This window comes from Dipteris shenzhenensis, chromosome 15, assembly GCF_047967505.1.
Source record: "Dipteris shenzhenensis isolate YYH24624 ecotype China chromosome 15, Dip_SZ_1.0, whole genome shotgun sequence".
NCBI lineage: Eukaryota > Viridiplantae > Streptophyta > Polypodiopsida > Gleicheniales > Dipteridaceae > Dipteris > Dipteris shenzhenensis.
The window spans coordinates 27,987,881-28,007,851 of record NC_141610.1 but is presented as its reverse complement, the minus strand read 5'-3'; the positions used below and the strand labels follow the sequence as shown (position 1 = coordinate 28,007,851).

The 19,971-nt window shown below is 44.8% G+C and overlaps 1 protein-coding gene across 3 annotated transcripts in view; it reads right to left on the bottom strand.

The window, feature by feature from the left end:
* Window positions 1-19,971, bottom strand: part of LOC147893624 (Ribosomal protein L4/L1 family) — an 84,587-nt gene that overhangs the window by 51,263 nt on the left and 13,353 nt on the right. For all 3 annotated transcript variants that reach the window (XM_087385822.1, XM_087385820.1, XM_087385821.1), the window contains exons 4-7: window positions 12,479-12,627; window positions 1,104-1,211; window positions 365-484; window positions 107-283 (exon numbers count right to left, since the gene is read on the bottom strand). In XM_087385822.1, the coding sequence (XP_087241948.1) occupies window positions 107-283; window positions 365-484; window positions 1,104-1,211; window positions 12,479-12,627 (554 nt within the window). The remainder of the gene's footprint in view (window positions 1-106; window positions 284-364; window positions 485-1,103; window positions 1,212-12,478; window positions 12,628-19,971) is intronic.

Genomic DNA, 19,971 nt, shown 5'->3' with positions numbered 1-19,971 from the left:
GCTTCTTTTACACAATTTCATGGGCAGAAAGAATTGTTTGAGAGATGTTGCAGACTGTTCTGTCCCACTTTTATGTATTTTATTTAGATTTACTTCATGCGCATACCTTTGCTGGCAAGACATCAGCACATTGCAGATTGCTAGTCGATCTGCACAGCTCCGTATTTACTTTGTCCGCATCATCAACAAAGAGAACTTTTCTGCACTGCTCAAGTCCAGATATATACTTGGCCATCTCCTTTGTTTTATGTGAGGCAGGCACAACCTTGTCAACTAGCACAAGCTGCAGCAAGCAACTTGACCTGTCAGGAAAACGATGAGGGAATATTCATCTCCAAGGCTCCACCAAAGCTTGATAACGAACCTTCCCCTCCGCGACACGTGCTGAAAGCGCTACCTTGAGTCCAAGCCTCCGCACCTTCTTTGGTAAACTATATTCATAATCTCGGGGTTTTGGTCCATGCACAGTGGCACCGTGCCTAAACTGTCCATACAAAAACCAGACTCTTTACATTTAAATCAAGCAACATCAAGAAAGCACATCTATGAAGTACAGCAGGGTAGCAGAAATTCTTGTCATGTCATTAAAAGAAGAACCAAAGAGGATGTACTTGATTAAAAACGTTGGCACCCATTCTCAGCTAGCAAGCTACAAAAGGATATTCACAACATGTAAATGATGAAGGTGAGCAGGAGAGACATACACTTCACTTGGGAAATAAAAACATATTTGCAAATCTGCACACCACATTAGTAAGGGAGTAGTCCAATAACCCAACTCAATACTTCAAGAACAGTAAGAAATGAAAATTGCAAGGAGACAGAGACAATATACTAGGAGCAGTCAGCAAAAAAAGAGAAGAAATGGAGGCAAATAACATGATTGACTGATCCTGTGTCTCTGGGGTACAAAGATCGTTTCAAGAAAAAACAGATAGCTTTTTGGACTTCAAAACTCAGAAATCAGTGTATGGATCTGATTGATTCAAAAAATTTGCATGGAGTTACAAGCAAAACAAGGTAAAAACCATAAAGATCACACGCCTTTTCTACGCAATATTCATCCTTCAGAAAATTGTCAAGTACAAAGCCTTTAATCCAACCTGCGGGCCACGGAGAGTCCCATGTCTAGCTTGGCCAGTGCCTTTCTGTGAGTATGGCTTTTTCCCAGTGCCACTGACTTCGCTTATTGTCTTGGTTGAATGGGTGCCCTGGTAAATTCCATAACAATTCAACAGCTCTAGGTTAGAAAATCTGCCAAAGAGGTAAACAAACTAAATTCTTAGTCAAGATAGATGGTCATTCATAGAGACAGAATACCAAGATGCTAGATGCACATTTGTCGAGTAAAGAAGGTAAATACCTGTTGGCCAACCAACAATGCCTTTTCTGAACATTAATTTACTGTTTTACATCACATCATAGCAACAGCCCTTCAACAATGCCTTTTCTGAACATTAATTTACTGTTTTACATCACATCATAGCAACAGCCCTTCAAACCAAAAAAATTACAAGGTTCCCCCAGCAATCACTAAACTAGATTGTGCAAGACAAAAGACAGGGATGACAGCACTCATAAAATCTGACTCTTTATGATGACAACAAGACACTCCTTATTAAATGTTGCAAGACAAAAGATAGGGACTACAACACTCATTAAATCTGACTCATTCTGATGACAACGTAGGCACTTCTAATAAGAAGCGAGCAGTGGTTTCCATCCCATAAAATAAGCTTGATCTGCATAACATTTTCTAAATAAGCTTGATCTGCACAAACTGAAAAGAATGCATATTCAAAAAACTCTCTCATACAACTATCCAATCAGGATCCTGCTTTCTTAGTACTGCAAGGCCATCAGGTATATATGCGGATGACATAGTCCTCCTCTCATCTTCGGCAAAGGGACTACAGAGACATCTAGATGCCCTAGAGGTGTTCTGCAGAGAGAGAGACCTGATGGTTAACCTTGGGAAGACCAAGGTCATGATCTTCAACACCTCCTACACAGCGCTTCACCGACGTAGCTTTACTTACCAGAGTCAGCCAGTTGAGATTGTGCAGTCCTACACATATGTCATGTGCACGGATTGGTATCTGACGTGTACTGGGTACACAAGACTAGCTCAGGTAGCCTGGGGAGGCTTAGAGCTAGGCAGGCTTGATTCTCGGGTTGAGTGGCAAGGGTACGAACCAGTTTGAGGTCTTCGCTATTTTTGGCGCTTGGGGCCCGAGTCTATAAAAGGGGCCCAGGTGAGCCGATGGGAGCAAGTTTCGTTCCCAGGTACTAAGTCTGATCCTGGATTGAGTCGCGGACGCGCGCCTGCATCTTAGCGTAGCCCAAGGCCCAGTAGCAGATCCCAGGCTTCACAGCGCCACCTGGTGGTATGGGACACCAGGCTGGTTTGGATCTGGTTGGGAGTTCGTGCCAGTAGCTCAGCTCGTGGCTCGGAGGGGACATCTCCTGATTCGGGATCACATCCCGTAGATGTCATGGTTGGGTGGTCAGCAACCTACTCAGTTTCTCACGTTGTGTGTGTTTGTATGCAGATCAGAGGTTTCAGGAGTGCTGGGACGTGTCAGTTGGTATCAAAGCCAGGTCCTGAGGTAGGAACTTCTGATGCGAAAACTTTGGACGATTTCTTCCTCCAGGTATGCCCTAATTTCGAAATCTAATGCTGCAAGTTCTTGTTGGTTCATGGGTTATCGGGGGTGGTCAGGATGTAAGGAAAAGGTAGGAGAAGGAGAGTCTTGATTTCGGGATTTCTGAAGGGATTAGTGAGAGAGGGTTGAGGCGTAGCTAGGAGAGAGTGGAGATGCAGGTAGGAGAGGCGTGAGAAGAGCTGAGTGGCAGGCGAGGAGTTTTCGTCGCTGGTCAGGGCTGCGTAGGGGTAGAGGACGCACGTGCTAGTGGCTGAGAGGTGCGCCATGGCTGGAAGGTAATTCGGCCAGGCAGGGAGGTGCGCTAGGGGCTGGAGCAGGGTGCGGCCACTCTGTTGGAGGTGTTGCTTTTTTCGAAAAAGCACCACCCTCCAAGTTTGGGAGGGTGAGCTTTTCTGGGAAGCATAGCTTCCTAGATTAGCTGCACCATCTCCTATATAGACTGGCAGGGACCCAAGCTCAGCTATAGCCTCAGCTAGTGTGCGCAATAATACCTCCTTGCACATCTATTGGACTGCGCCATCTAGATTCGGTACAGCTTGCAACAGGCTACCGTACAGCCTGCGTCAGATTCGGATCAGCCTACGACAGGCTACCGTACAGCCTGCATCAGATTCGGATCAGCCTGCGACAGGCTACCGTACAGCTTGCGTCAGCATCCGTACAGCCTGCGACAGGCATCCGTACAAACTGCGTCAGAATCCGTACAGCCAGCCGGAGGATTCTGTACAGTACGGTCTGCTGCAAATTTCCGTACACTGCAGCCTGCAGCGAAACCAGCAAGGAAAGACTCCGGGATCATCTACGCCCGCTGATCGTCAGTTTCCAGCATCTTCTTTCGTTAGCATCTCTTGGAACGGTTTTTCTCTGCTCCACTCTCCTTCTAGCTTCGATTCCCCCAGTTATTTCTCTCAGTTTTATATTCTTTTCAAATCAGATTTCAGACATGTCTGATTCTGTAAATCCCGAGTTTGCCATGGGAGATCAGGATTTGGATTACCCTGCTGAGGAAGACCAGGGTCTTTATGACGATCTGATTACGAAGAAGGCCTTCAGTGAATTCACCACTGCTCTGGATGGAAAATTCGAGCAGGTTAATGCGAATCAAACGGGGTTGACACAGCAACTCCAAGGGATTCAGACTACTCTCACACTTCTGACTAGCACTGTGCAGGCACTCACGCATGTGGATGCCATGGCTTCAGTGTTAGGTCCGAACATAACTCCAGACCCTTTTCCTGGAGATCAGAAGTCTCGAACTAAGGAGGTTGTTGACACTTGGTTACACAAGTGGCAGGTACACTTCCAGTTCCACCCGTACCCAGATGAAAAGAAAATACAGCTTGCAGCCGGTTTCATGTCTGGAAAGGCTTTGTTATGGTGGAAGGAACTCCAACCTAAGCCGTTAACATGGATAGATTTCGAAGGGGTCTTTAGGAAGAAGTTCCTGAAGAAGGAGGACGACTATGATATCGTAGGCAAGCTTAAAGCCCTCGATATGTCTAAGCTGAACTTGACGTTTGAAGTTTATCTTCAAAGGTTTCGAGATCTACAGACCAGGGCCACAAAGATGGATCCAGTGACCTTGTTAGGTTTCTTTGTGGATGGTTTGCCAGATTCGTACAAGTTGCAGATTAAGAACAACAAATGTACAACGTTGCAAGAGGCCATGAATTACGCGCGTATTTATGATGATACCATGGCCGATGCAAAGGCAACTATAGTTTTCGACACGAGTGGAAAGAACAAACGGAAGTTCTTTCAGTCTACGACTGGTACCGGGGAGACGAAGTCTATAGACAATGCCTCCAAGAAACACTTGACTCAGGCAAAGAATGGTCGAGCCCGTTTCCTTCGTACCTTGAAGCTTAAGAAGGAAGGACGTTGCTTCTACTGCGAGGAGCGGGGCCACGCCTAGAATGAATGTCCAAAGCGCAAGAATCAAAAGTTAGCGCTCGGAGCAAAGCTCCAGGCGGGTCCAGGTACCAAAGCCAAGGGAGCGAGCCAAGTTTCGATGACAGGTATTTCTGTAAATGTCATTACATGACCAAAGGGTTCACATTCTCTTTGACCCGGGCAGCTCTTACAACTTTGTTAATTACAAATTTGTGCAGAAGATGGGGCTGTCCACGATACCTAGCGATCACACCTATGAGGTGCAGCTTCCAGCTGGGAAGCAGTTTTGGGATCGCAAGATTGAAGCGCTTCCTATCCGGATTCAAGCATACACAGGGGCTTTTACGTGCTATGTTATGCACTTGGAGCATGTGGATTTGTTAATCGGAATAGAGTGTTTAAAACCCACAATATTCGGATTGGATGGACGGAGCATACCCTTTCTTTTGTAGATCAGGACACCCAATTTTGTATTCAGTGTGATAAAATTCCCTCTTCTCAGGGACCTATTGTATTTGCGATGCAGCTTCGGAATATATTAAACACTTCTCATTATGATGTCTATCAGTGTGTTTTGATTCCGCTTTCTTCATTTGTTGTCTCTGAAAATAACAAGAATGATTTAAGTGTGTTTGAACACCGTGAATTGAGAATGTTGCTAGATAGTTTCAAGGATGTATTCCCTGCTCAACTGCCGGAAGGTTTACCTCCAGAACGGGCAGTAGATCATCGCATAGACTTAGTCCCTGGGGCTCAACCTATTAGTGTACCACCATATAGGATGAGCCAGCTTGAGGAGGATGAGCTAGCTACACAGCTACAGGATTACCTGAATATGGGCTATATACGCCCAAGTAAATCACCTTGGGGTGCACCTGTCCTCTTAAGGAAGAAGAAAGATTCTACATGGAGAATGTGTATAGATTATAAACGATTAAATAAAGTGACCATTAAGAATCAATACCCTCTACCTCGTTCCGATGATCTGATCGACCGTTTGGCCGGAGCGAAGTATTTCACTAAGATTGATTTGCGTACGGGTTATCACCAAATCCGTATCTATGCTAACACATAGATAGAACCGCATTCCGAACTAGGTATGGTCACTACGAGTTTCTTGTATTACCTTTTGGTTTGACCAATGCTCCTGCCACCTTCCAGCAAATGATGAACGATTTGTTCCGAGATTTTCTGGGCAAATTCGTTTTAGTGTTCTTAGATGACATTTTGGTATATAGCCGAACGCTTGAGGATCACATAGGACACCTCCGGATTGTCTTAGTTATTCTAAGACAGCATAAGCTCTATGCCAAGATGAGTAAATGTGACTTCTTTGTGAAGGAGATCATTTACTTAGGACACAAGATTTCTTCTGAAGGTATTAGCATTAATCTAGATCATATCCAGAAGGTTTTAGAATGGCCTATCCCTCAGACTCTGAAACAACTTCGTTCTTTCCTAGGATTTACGGTATTTCTACGGAAGTCTGTGCGTGATTATTCACATATCACGGCACCCCTGACAAACATATTGAAAGGTCGTGGACGCAGGTCTACCCAGCCGATCTCTTGGAATGATGCATTGAACAAGGCTTTTGAAACCTTGAAGTTTTCTATCAAGGAAGCACCCGTTCTTGCATTACCCGATCCTACCCGGCCTTATGTTCTAGAGGCCGATGCGAGCGATTTTGCGATTGGGGCAGCTCTATTCCAAGAGGGTAGACCTGTAGCTTTCGAGAGTAAGAAGCTAGACGACACCCAATATCGTTGGCCCACACTGGAAAAGGAACTTTATGCTGTAGTGTATGCCCTTAAGGTTTGGAGACACTACTTATATGGTTCAAAGTTCCTTGTATTGACTGATCATCAATCAATTAAGTATGTGTGTGATGGATCTGAATTGAGGGGCCGGAAAGCTAGATTGGCAGAATTAATGCAAGATTTTGATTTTGAAATACATTATCATAAGGGTTCGTTGAATAGTGTGGCGGATGCCTTAAGTCGAGTCAAGTTTGTAAATGCTATGTCATTTACGGAAATATCCTCAGACCTATTTTAATCCTTGAGAGGGCTATACGCAACTGATAGTCATTTCAGTTCTTATTGGCAGAGAGTCCAGGATGGGAGCTCCATGGTTGACCAGGACTCAGGGATTGTGCCACCTACGGTACAGGAGGCAGGAGGTCATTGGATGATTAGGAACGGCTTGCTGTTCCGGAATGGAAAGATTTGTGTGCCAGATGTTCTGGACCTTAGATCCAAGATTCTCTGGGAGTGTCATGATGCTCCTAGTGCTGGACATCCGGGTATACATAGGACTCTGTCTCTTGTGAAGCATACCTTTTATTGGCCTAAGATGCATGCATTTATTGAAAACTATGTAGCCGGGTTTGTCAGGTTTCCATGGATTTTATTATTGGTTTGCCTCGAACGCGCAAGGGTCATGAGTCCATTTGGGTCATAGTTGACCGTTTGACAAAAATGGCTAGATTTTTACCTACTAGAACAACTATTTCAGCTGTTCAGCTGGCTCACGAGTTTGTGGACCACTTGTTTAAGCTCTATGGTTTGCCATCTGACGTAGTCAGTGACAGGGACTCAAAGTTTACAAGTAACTTTTGGACACTTGTTTTTGAGAAGTTAGAAACTACTCTAAGTATGAGTTCCTCAGATCATGCACAATCCGATGGCAGTACAGAGAAGGTTAACCAGTTGGTTGAAGACATGCTTCGGGCATATGTATCTAAGAGACAGTCTTCATGGGAAGATTATCTACCTATGATAGAATTTGCTTACAACAGTGCAAAGCATTCTAGTATTGGTTACAGTCCTTTTATGCTTATGTACGGGTTTCAACCTAAGTCACCAGTTATGGTTGGGTTAAAGGGTATTCAAAATGATGCTGCTAAGAACTTCTTGCTAGACATGCAGGAAATGTTGCAGTTTGCCAAGGAGTCTATTAGAAGTGCCCAAGATCGGGACAGATTTTATGCTAATAGACATCGTTCACCTAGAGAGTTCTCTGAACAAACGATGGTATATTTGCAAATTCCCAAGGAATCCAAGAGCCTAAGTATACTGGTTTGGTTCCGAAATTATCCCCCAGATACTGTGGTCCGTTCAAGGTCATTAAAAGAATTGGACCAGTTGCATATCGACTAGAATTGCCTCCTGATGTTAAAGTACATCCAATCTTTCATGTTAGTAGACTGAAAGAAGTCTTGGGTGCGGATGATCAACTTGTTTCTCCTCACGAGATAATAGAAGTTACAGATTTGACTTTTATTCCACACGAACCTGAGTGTATTCTTGAATTTCGTGACAGACAGATTCGTAATCGATCTATCACGGAATACAAGATCAAGTGGAAGGATCGTGTTGAGAAGGATGCAACATGGGAGACATTACAAAACCTCCAAAGAACATTTCCGGGTTTTTTAGCGAACTCAGGAGTGAGTTCTTAGAGGAGGGAAAGTATGTCATGTGCACGGATTGGTATCTGACGTGTACTGGGTACACAAGACTAGCTCAAGTAGCCTGGGGAGGCTTAGAGCTAGGCAGGCTTGATTCTCGGGTTGAGTGGCAAGGGTACAAACCAGTTTGAGGTCTTCGCTATTTTTGGCGCTTGGGGCCCGAGTCTATAAAAGGGGCCCAAGGGTTCAATTCTCAATGAGCCGATGGGAGCAAGTTTCGTTCCCAGGTGCTAGGTCTGATCCTGGATTGAGTCGCGGACGCGCGCCTGCATCTTAGCATAGCCCAAGGCCCAGTAGCAGATCCCAGGCTTCACAGCGCCACCTGGTGGTATGGGACACCAAGCTGGTTTGGATCTGGTTGGGAGTTCATGCCAGTAGCTCAGCTCGTGGCTCGGAGGGGACATCTCCTGATTCGGGATCACATCCCGTAGATGTCATGGTTGGGTGGTGAGCAGCCTGCTCAGTTTCTCACGTTGTGTGTTTGTATGCAGATCAGAGGTTTCAGGAGTGCTAGGATGTGTCAACATACTTGGGTGCAGTTTTTACAGGACCAGTTTTCACAATGACTCACGCAACCAGAGCACGACTCACACGAGGGCATGGTGCCTTGGCCCGACTAGAGCGACAGTGCTTCCACGATCCACCGACGAAGTGTTGGCTTTTCGACACTCTAGTGAGGCCGACCGCCATGTATGCGGCACCGTTTTGGGGGTGTGATATTTCAGTAGCACAGTGGAAGAGATTCGAGCGGCTACAGGTGATTATGGGCTCCAGGATGATTCGGAGTAAGCCCTCGGTCCCCCAATAGATAGTACAAGCAGAGTTTGACCCCTCTCCAGGTTGATGCCATCTTTCAGACAGTGACTTTCCTCCACAGAGTTTGGGACCTACCTCGTGAGAGACTTCCGAGACTAGCACTAGAGTCCTCCATACGACTTTCTGAGAGTGGGGCAGGTACAGCATGGTTTGCACGCATCACCGCATCGTTTGCTAGTCACAAGATTCAGATGGATCGGCTTCCCCCGTTTCAGTATAGCATGGATGCACCGCCCGAGTCGATCCCACGAGATGAGATTAACCGCATCATACCATTAGATCTCCTCCAGCTCCACACATCTCGCACTTGGGGCCGGGGGGGGGGAGGGACCAAGAGTTCCCCATCTAGACCCAGCTCTACTATGACCACTTTCTCAGAGTATCGGAAGACGGACTCATCATTAGACCTCAGTATCTCGAGGACAAAGGAGTCTCACACGCACTGAGGATTGCCATCGGACAGATGCAAGTCTCATCCCATCAACTGAGGATAGAGACAGGGAGAGCTGCACGCATACCCAGAGAGCAACGAACATGCAGGTTGTGCACGATGGGGGCAGTCGAGACAGAGGAGGACTTTCTGTGTGTCTGCCTAGCCTACTATGAGATTCGAGGGCGCTACCACTTCCTTTTTCAGGAGGGATACAGCTTTGGCCCACTCTCTCGACTGATCCACTTCCAGGACCAGATCTGCATTGGGCTCTACCTAATGGAGATGCAACGACACAGGGAGATACTACTACGACATATCAGAGAGCACAGAGAGCAGGAGGATGGGACCACCGCACCACAGGGTACCGTGGTAGACTGAGCACAAAGATAGGTCACGGATTTCTATGCATTTGACTCAGCCCCAGGGCACTCTGGGATAGAGGAGGAGGAGCTAGTCGACATGAAAATATATGGATCAATGGGGGTAGCTGACACAGCACTGCCAAACGAGGGGCACAGAGACTGAACACGATGCAACAGGCGACCAGAGCACACACGATCGAGGTTTGACCTATTTCAACTCTCCTTAGGGGAGATCGACCGAGGCGAGGCATCACTCTTAACATAGCCCATCGGATCAAGAGATCGAGGAGACCACGTCCTCCACCACCACGGGAGACATCCCGACAGATGTAGATAAGTGAGCTCTTTGCATCTCATCAGAGATGCCATCATAGAGCCTGGATATGTAGAGCCGGTCCACGCACTTGGGATTCTAGCTCTGAGCACTTGACATCTTCATGTCACTCTCATTTTGCATTTTGCTACTTTGCTACTTTGCTATTTTGTACTAGTATAGCATTTTAGTACTTAGCAAGGGCCTTAGTGAGCCCTTTGCCCCAGCCCACAGTGGTTTGTATGAGTTACTTGATTCCGTACTTTGTCCCGTAGGCCCGCGAGGCCTCCCATGGATGTTAATATATCTTTCTTTCTTTCTTTCTCTCTAAATGAAAGAAAGAATTTACAGAATCAATGAATTATTTAAAACAAAAAATATTGAAGGAGCCACGTACACTTATGTACCGCTTTCTACAAAGATGCAAAATTAGATTCCTAACTTCGAAAGCACATGCATAAACAATTAAACTCTCTTTTGAAACTAAAAGGAAAACAGGCTGTTCAGCTCCCCGCTTTTTGTTTTCAGCTTATGTTCAATCATTCTAAACATGCCTACGGCCAATACACCATAGATAAAAGACTTCATATCTAAGATTGTGCGTATGCCTATATGAATCCAGGAACATTCCCAAACTTATTCTCTAAAAACACGACATAGTGCAATTCAAACTCATGATAGTCACTCATAAGCTTGAAAACCATAAACTCCATCACGCATAGCAAGCACTAGCCACTATGACATCCCCACTAACGTCATTAGAGCCTAACAGTGGGTGTAGACCATAGTATAAAAATATGCTCTCACACATACGAATCCACACACCCACACATACTTGAACATCCATTTATACAAATTCTTCATACTGAGTTTCTTTTGGCACTCCAAAGGTGAAGGGCAGACTCAACAAGGTGAAGGGCAGACTCAGCCATGACGAAGGCTAGCACTAAAGGAAAAGGCTAATCAAAAAGTAGTCCAAAATCTCTTCATTCAAGCTACAACTGCTTGTGAAGTCTAAATGATTTCATTTTAGTCTCCCAGAAGATTGGTACAAAGAGAAGGACACATTTGGTGAAGTATTGACAAAGATCAAAGCAAGCTTGCCCAATATTGAATGGATGAATGATGATGAGCAAGATGATGACGACTCCAGGCCAGCTTCTATTTTGCACTAGAGGTCATGCAATCCTTACTCTGAAGTCAAAAGATATGCAGCTCAAGCTTCTTTAACAATCTTACAAGTTAAAGGGCACCAAAGTATGGATAGCAGAGGAGCTTACACAAGCTCAACTCAAGATTAAGGCAACTGAATTAGCTAAAGTAAGGGCTGCCAGAAAGGATGGAAAATGAGCAGTTTACCATGATGGCGTAGCACTAATCAGAGAGTTTAAATCAAAACCAAAAGACTCTCAGTCTTCAACTGATGTATGGCTGTTTACTCTTCCAGATTATCATGTAGGTACTCTAATTAATATGGGTTGCTTGTTTGCACTCCATGGGAGCTGCCATGTGCCCTCCCTAAAGCAGATGTACTAGAGGATTTCTTGCTGTCCCATAGACCTTGTGGTCTCCAGTGGACGTTAATAGACTTTCTTTCTTTCTTTCTCTCTCCCAAAGGAGCATCTAAATCTAGCTAATAGGTCAACGCACCATTTAAGATAGACAGAATTTACGCAATACCAGCAGGCCGCAACATGGACGAAAACTTCACAAGGTGGAATTTGCATGTCCGCTAATGCAGCAGAAGCATATACCTAGATGTATCCAAGAACATTCCCAAACTCATCCTCTAAAAACACGACATAGTGCAGTTTCAATTTCATGATAGTCACTCGTGAGGTTGAAAACCATAGCAAGGACTAGCCACTATGACATTTTTCATTATTTTTCTTGGATTATACCTCTAGTGTATTAGCAAAGTGATCAAATTACTACATTGAATGATAAAAAGACTACTTAGTTGTGGAAAGGCAAGAAAATGTGTGGCATTGGGAAGAAATGACCCCATATTTTGCCAAATCAAAAATGTTTGAGTCAATGTGAGGCATTTTTATAATGTGAAGCATAACAACTATTACCTTATCTTCATGTTTTCTTCAAAACTTACGTATCAAAAATATAAGCAAACATGAGAATAAAAAGTGTAGCCTTACTATCAGCATCTTTTAAAAATGCTAATTTCAAGCCTTTATTAATATGCAAGACCTTCCACAATACTCAAGACACTGAGAACAAACTACAATGTCCAACAGGATAAACGTAAAAATTGAATGGGATACATATGTCAAGCACTCACAAAGTCCTTTGTAGGTTAACAAATAAACCATTATGCAACCGGTGAATAAGAAACGCCTAGAAAGTAGCTCTAAAGACTTAGTAAGAACAACACATTAATAAATGAACCTCTCCTTTATTTTAAAGCTTGACTTATGTACAAATCATAGATCCCAAGCAAAGAAGACCTTGAAATGCCCACAACCAAAAACTACAACCATATGACAATTGTCACAGGATGAGTATTACCTGGCGGCGCTTTGCTAGTTGCCAACGTACAACACGATGAACAATGTCTTGGCGAATAGGAACATCAAAGACATCTCCCGAAAGCACGGCTGTGCCTTTGTCCTCATTGTTGAAATCAGTTACCCTTATAACTATGTCATTGTATTTACCTGATGTATAAAAAGTTTGTGATATAGAACCTTAGAGTATTTAAATACAAAAAGTTTGACAAACCACATTACTCAAGAAAAAATTGATGTTATTCCTATTGGATAAGAAAGAGAGAAAGTGGAAGGGGCGCAATCTTTTTCCTTGGGTATGTTAAGTGAATAGTGCATTAATTTGTTCCAAACAAAAGCTAAAACCAAAACATTCTTTTTATGACAAAAGGTTTTGGAGCAGTTTTAGATGCATGATGCCAAGCCATGTACACTAATGCAATTTGAAGCTTTCATAGTATGCCAACTCTTTGGACATATGTCCAAAAGAGTAGATATACTTGACAATAAGCAAGCTAGATTTGAATTATGGAGTCAGAGTGTTCATCTATTATATGTAGAAATCGCCTTAGAGTGCATTTCATGATGCGGGCTGCTTGCTAGGCGCCCTGAGCTTTGTAAAATGCTCTCATGTCATTTTGAGTTGTGTGCATCACTTCGGAGCAAGTTTAGGGGATGTAACTTCTCGATTAGTTTTGAATTCATAGGTGCACGAGCTTATACAAGACCTCACTTGTGGAGTTTGTGAGAGGAAAGAGAACACACAACGTTGGAGAAAGCTAAAGAACATGTAGGATGTCTAAGGTGCAAATCTCAATTACAGTGTTAAACATTGGGTGTTTCTAATAAACATATTCAACAAAGGTGCAACATGCGGCAATCCGGGTGCAAAGTAGACAGAAGCAAGGACATGAAAGGAAAATTGCAATCTAGGAGTGCACACATTGGAGAGTGAAGCTCATAATGAGAGCGAAAGAGGAGATACTTGGATAGTCGCTTAACTTTCAAGCTAGGTTAGGTTAATACAAAGCAAGGGCTAAATTGTAAATAAACAACAAGAACTTAACCTTTGGTTCAAGGTTGAGTTGATTTTAATTGCATCTTTGGCAAATCCTCTTTTGAAGCCCATTATGAACATCCAAATTAATTGGGTCCTATAGAATGCATTTTTTGTCAAAATTCTTTGTTTCGTAGCTAGGGCTAGAGATCTCAATTTTACACAACAATATACTAGTGAGAATATACTCCTGCTTGTGTGGCAAAACCAAAAATTACTATGAACTTCTCAAGGTTAGACATGCCCTAGAGGTCATGTGCATTACAACTCATAAGGTTTGAAGCAACCTCTTCTCCACCTCATTGATTTTGTATTGCACTTGAGCATACACAAAGCTCGACTCCAAAGCCTCAATTAAGATGTTGGATATTGTATGTGTGGAAATGAAAGTCATGTGGAAGTGTGGAGTAATGTTGATGAATCCATCCAACCAAGGGTGCAAGAAGGATGATTGGTCATCACGGCTTGGAGAATGACAATTATCAAATCACACCGTGCAGAGGGTGCCAAAAGTACATGCAAAATGGACTTGCAGAAAGGAAAAACAGGCATATTGGAGAGGTATCTCGTGCCATGCTCAATGAATAGTCGTTTTACCACTACAGCAAATGTCATCATAGTCAATCATGTACTCCTTTGCATAGAATCTAGCCAACTTGGTGCTGAAAATGGTGGTGCCTCCCTGAAAATCCCACGACTCCTATGCATAGCCTTTTGTCATTAGTCTTGCTTCATACTCGTCAACTTAACCATTTGCTTTGCGTTTAACTATGTAAACCCACTTGCAACCAATGCCATGCCTATTTGTAGGTAATCCATCCTGTCTCATTATCCATAATAGCATTGTATTCCCATCCGTTAGTGCTTGTCATTATGGGTCCTGTGATGCCTCTTGATAAGTTGTTGGCTCATTGATGTTCATTTCTCTCACCATATATAAAAGTGACCTACCACTCCAATCCACAGATGCATGCTTCAGCTTTATCTCTTTCAGATTTCAAGTCAGCATGGTATTTTGACAACAGTGCTTCTAAGCACATTACCTTTTGCAAATCTCCATTCCAATCCTTGAGGAAAACCTTTGCTATATAGGCACAACTGATGCTCCACACTGAGATGATACAAGTGAGGGAAGAGGGGCCTCTATATACGTAGCCACCCCCCCAGTCGGCTGGTCATGTGGGCCGAGACCCCTGCCCTAGATGGGCCGACCCCTACTGCACATGGGGGCTGGCACACAGCCCTCTAAAGGGGCTCCCCCCCTGCCATAAACAGACCGACTAGGCCGCCTCAGCCTCCTGCCCTATAAAGGGCTGCCACGCAGCCAAAAAGGGGCTGACCCCTTTCCCTACATAGTGCAACCAGGCAGAGTAGGTGGCGGACCAGCAGGTCAGCCCACCTCTGCCTACAAATAGGCTCTTGGGCGGCTGGAATACTGCAGGTATGCTGCCCCAAAGGTGGCCACACAGGCCGACCACAATGGCCTGACATAGGCACCTCCAAGAGAGCTGCCACGCAGCACATAGACTGCCCCTGGCCAGCCCATAGCTGGTCTGAACCTGTCTGCATACCTCCCGAGAACATCCATAGCCAGCATGTCATCATGGGCTGCCAAGGTGGCGAGCAAACACATCTACCCTCTCTGCCCTACTCTATATTACCCTCATAGGTGGGGCAGGCATACCCACAAGCAAGGCCCTCTCTGTCTACCTAAACCATGCGACATTAGGAGATGTCCTCCAACACCCCCTCTTAGCTCCTGGATGGAACATGATCTCCAAGGAGCTGGGTGTGCCGCTGAAACATTTGGAGGAATTCACCATGTGATACTCCTTCGTTAAAGACACCCACAGGCACAAACTATCTTAGCATGATCATTGGAAACCTGAACCTGATGCTCCCAAGCCACAAGTGCTAGGCATATTCCTCTGGTCTGATATTGGTACAATAATCCAACTGATATAGCCATTGGTGCAAGATCTATTTCCTTGCATGAGCAACTGTATCTCAGAGCTATACGGTCCGCTCTGAAGCCCCCTCTCAAGTCCAAACTGGTACAGTGCCCCCCCAGATCGATGAACCTTGGTGATCCAGAAACAATGGACATCCAATTGCTCGCTAGGCTCAATCTGCAGTGTCTAGATTACCGCACTGGCAATCATCTGACCCATCCGGATCTTCAACATCTCAACAGACAATAGTTGCAACAAAACACAAGGAAACCCCTGCAGATCTGCCAGGTCATGTCGCTCAAACAGATATACACTGGTAAACATACTACCACCTGAATCAACGGGAACAACTCCTCATAGCTCGATGAAAGCCTGCCTCGATCAAAGACTCCTTCGCCACTGTGCTTGTCCAACAGGTCCGACTACCACATATAAGCAAGAAATCATCTATCTAGAACCAAAAAGCCTGCTGACGATGCACTGTGTCTCATGCTACTAGAAGGTTGGATCAATCGACATGACGGTCGCAGCACCTTCCTTCTGCTCACTCGTCCCCTTATTGATCCTTTGAGGACACTGCCGCCAATAATGACCTTTCTCGCCACAGCGGTTACAGGTACCTGAGGCCTTTAATGCTTCCCTTTCCTCAGCTATCAACTTCTTCAAACCCGTCTGCTCATCTAACAAAGCCTCTGTAAGAATGTCATAGGTACAATCTACAAATCTATCCTCCTGGTCAAGCACCATCCGAACCAATTCCTCCCAGATCAACGTATTCATCTTTCCATTGGTTATCAAGGACGAAAAGAATGCAGCTACTGAGAAGACAGGTGGGACAGCAATATTATGGCCATGTCCTCAAATGATATCTGCTTCCCTGCCTAGAGAATCTCTTACTGAAGTTCATGTAACTTGTTGATGTGCTCCCGCATCGATGAAGACCTCGTGGGATTCAACAATCTCACCTGGACTTCCAAAGAGACCCTCTTCATGGGAGAGGTTCGATTGTAAAAGGACGTCAAAGCTCCCAGATACTTTTGGCTACCATCATATGCTTCACATGATTAATCCCCTAAGGAGCAGTTCAAGAATATGAATGACCTTACCCTCGCATTGAAATTTGACACAATCCCACAACTGCAACAAGGTCTCGGCCTCCTTTTGCTGCAAGATCCCTAGATTGGATGCAAGGGGATCAGGCCTATCAACTCCCTCCAATATGAAGTCTACGAAATCATATAACTGTAGCACGGACTCCATCATGACCTGCCAGACACCGCAATTGGGGCCATTCAATTGACGGTCGATTGGGAATACTGGAATTTTGGCCTTGCCTCAGCCAAGGTAGACATGTCGGATTGAAGAGAGAGTTAAACTAGAAGAGAGAGTGGTCGGGAAAGAAGATAGAGAAGGCGAGTGATGGAAAAAAGAGAGGAGCCTATATATAGCCAACCCCCCCAGTCGGCTGGTCATGTGGGCCAACCCCTGCCCTAGGCAGGCTAACCCCCTACTGCACATGGGGGCTGGCACACAGCCCTATAAAGCCCCCCCCCCCCACCATAAACAGGTTGACTAGGCCGCCTCTGCCGCTTGCTAAAGGGCTGCCACGCAGCCAAATAGGGGCGACCCCCTGCCCTACATAGCCCACTAGGTGGCCAACCAGCAGGTCAGCCCACCTTTGCCTACAAATAGGCTCCTAAGGGGCTGGAATACTGCAGATATGCTGCCCCAAAGGTGGCCACACAGGCCTACCACAATCGCCTCACATAGGCGCCTCCAAGAGAGCTGCCACGTGGCACATAGACTGCCCCTGGACAGCCCATAGCTGGTCTGAGCCTATCCGCATACCTCCTGGGAACACCTTCCAAGTATCAAGAAGAGGTTGATTTCACATATATATGTATAACTATTTCAGTCAATCCATACATGGCTTCAAAGTTCTTTTTCACGGTCATCATTGTGCGGTGTATGAGAACCGCCACGATAACCGTATTGTACTCACTAGGACACTTGACAGCGGGCTGTATCACCTTGATATATTTGAAAAACATGCCATTGCTGAATCTGTGGCATGAACGATTGGAGCATCTAAACTTATCAGTTTGGTGAAGATGCATTGTCACCAGCCTTCGGGTTCTCCAAAGGGCGGTAAATCCGAAATAATGAGCAAATCACTTAATTACACCCACTTAGAAAATTCAAGACAGCAAACAAATAAACTTCCAACACACAAAACAAGAGCTAGAATGCCCTTGGTCTGCACCACACACTAGATTGGCCCCAAGAATTGTTGGTGCCCCTTGAGGTATTTATTTAATTAGTGAGATCAAAATACAACAAAGCCTCGACTTTGTACACCACCTAAGAGATCAATCAACTGAATACTCAAGCAGCCTTGCCGCGGCTTGCAAAGGCATCAAAACCCAGTGCAAATTCCATGGCCATCCTGGCAAAAACCTATGGGCAATCTCTAGCAAGAGTAGGGCATCCAACAACCAAAATACCGAGTATCCGGCGACCCCTGGCTCAACCAAACCCTGTTGAACCAGGCCAGCTAGGCATAAACCAATAAGAACACAAGCCTAGCAGGCAAAATCATCAGCAACAGCCTAGAGAGGTGAAAAGCAGAAAATCAACTTCCTTCTAGCACCCCTCTGTCCCCTCGCAGCCCAATCCTAGAAGGCGACGTGAATCTGGTAGCAATATGGCACCCTGGAAAGCTGCAACAGGATTTTGACCTGTTTTGGTGGCCCTGGACAGCTCCAAACACGTGCGAATTCTGCAAAATCTCTGTGTGTTGACCCTGGGAAGGATCTCGAAGCAGCAAAACTGGTAAACAGCAAGTCTTGCAGCCCCGAAAGGCCCTTGGCAAGTGCAACTCAGGATCTTGCCCAATCTAGAAGCAAATCGGCCTGCTTGGGAGCTCAAAACAGCCCTGAAAAGTTGCAAAACTGATGGTGCATGGCCTGAAAGGCTCCTGGAAGAAGTGCGATCCTGGGGGCTTTGGAAGGCGTGGACAGCAAGTATGCAACAAAAAACGAGCTGATCTGGAGGGTCTTGGCACAAAATGAGCTTCTAGCAGCCATGGTAGCCCACCAACAGCCCACACATTGCCCTGGTAGTCAAAAATCAGCAAGGCGCTGTGATAGAATACCCCTGGAGCACTCTCCCAGCCTATGACTTGCCTCTCCCTGTTCTTCTGTGGTCCAAAAACAAGCCTTAGAGCAAATTTTGCCTTGCTAGCCAAATGTGGCTCCTAAATCTAATTTTAGCAAAAGGGATTTTTACCCCTCTCTTACCCACTTGCCCCTTGCCCTTATTAATGCACTAGGTTAGCGTTTTTACCGCTGTCACACATAAATTTCTAACAATTAGAACATAGTCACAAGAAACGTTTCGTCCGTTTCGTTGTTTCGAGGTTTCGACAGGTTTTGTTTCGTTTCGTTTCGAATCTTCGGACGAAACGGATAGGTTTCGAAATGATACTTGATAAATACAAGGATAGGGGCAGATAAGATGTGTTATATTCAAGCTTAGAGTGAACAAAGAGAAATACAAGTGTCAAGTGACAAGTCCTTAGTCAAGACACCCAGTGTCTAGCCTCTAGGTAATCCAAAACACAAACACATTCAGAATTCAAGTCTCCTTTCTCAAGTTTCAAATTTAGACCAATTAATATTTATGGAGTCAAAACTTAAAAGCATATTGACATTGGACATTGGATTCTAGCATCTAGACTCTAGAGATATGAACATCATTGATTCATTGAAATTTGAATCTAGATATATGAGTCATTACTTTCCAAAATGTCAAGTAAATATAAGTTCCCAAAATAGACATATGAAATAATAAGTTCCCAAAGTGACGAGTTGTAAGCTCAAACTTCAAAGTTCCAAAAATGAGTAGCATGAGTGATAACAAATCATAATTTGAAACTACTCAGTGCTCACTACTCTCTCTACCAAGTTCACTATCACTATCTGCATCTTCATCTGTGGATTCTGTGCCATCGGAACTCTCTTCCTCCTCTACCCTTGCTACCATCTCCTCAAAGGAATCACTACTATGACCACTAGTAGCAAGGGTACGACCACGATCTCGTCGGCGTCTATAACAGCGTGGTGAAGATGAAGTGCCAATGCTTGCAATCAAGGGTGGTGCACTAGTAGATGCTTGTGCAATAACCCTTGATTGCGAACGTGTGACGCGTCGAAAGCGTGCCTCATCTTCTCGAAGGAAATCATATGCTATACCCTCATTGCTGCGCCTTTGGATGAATGATATATCAATATTCTCCCCTCGAGCCAAGCCTTGCTCAAGCTTTCTTAGAACTTCAGGATCAACCTCTTTCACCTTCCAATGTAACACTTCAGCCCCTTCAGCTCCACTGGTACTTTCTTTGTCTTTGAACCGCTCCAAGAGACGAAGGTTGGCATTTACATAGACCAACCTATCAAGCTGTGATGTGCTCAATCTGTAACATGATACATCACATAAAACGTAAAT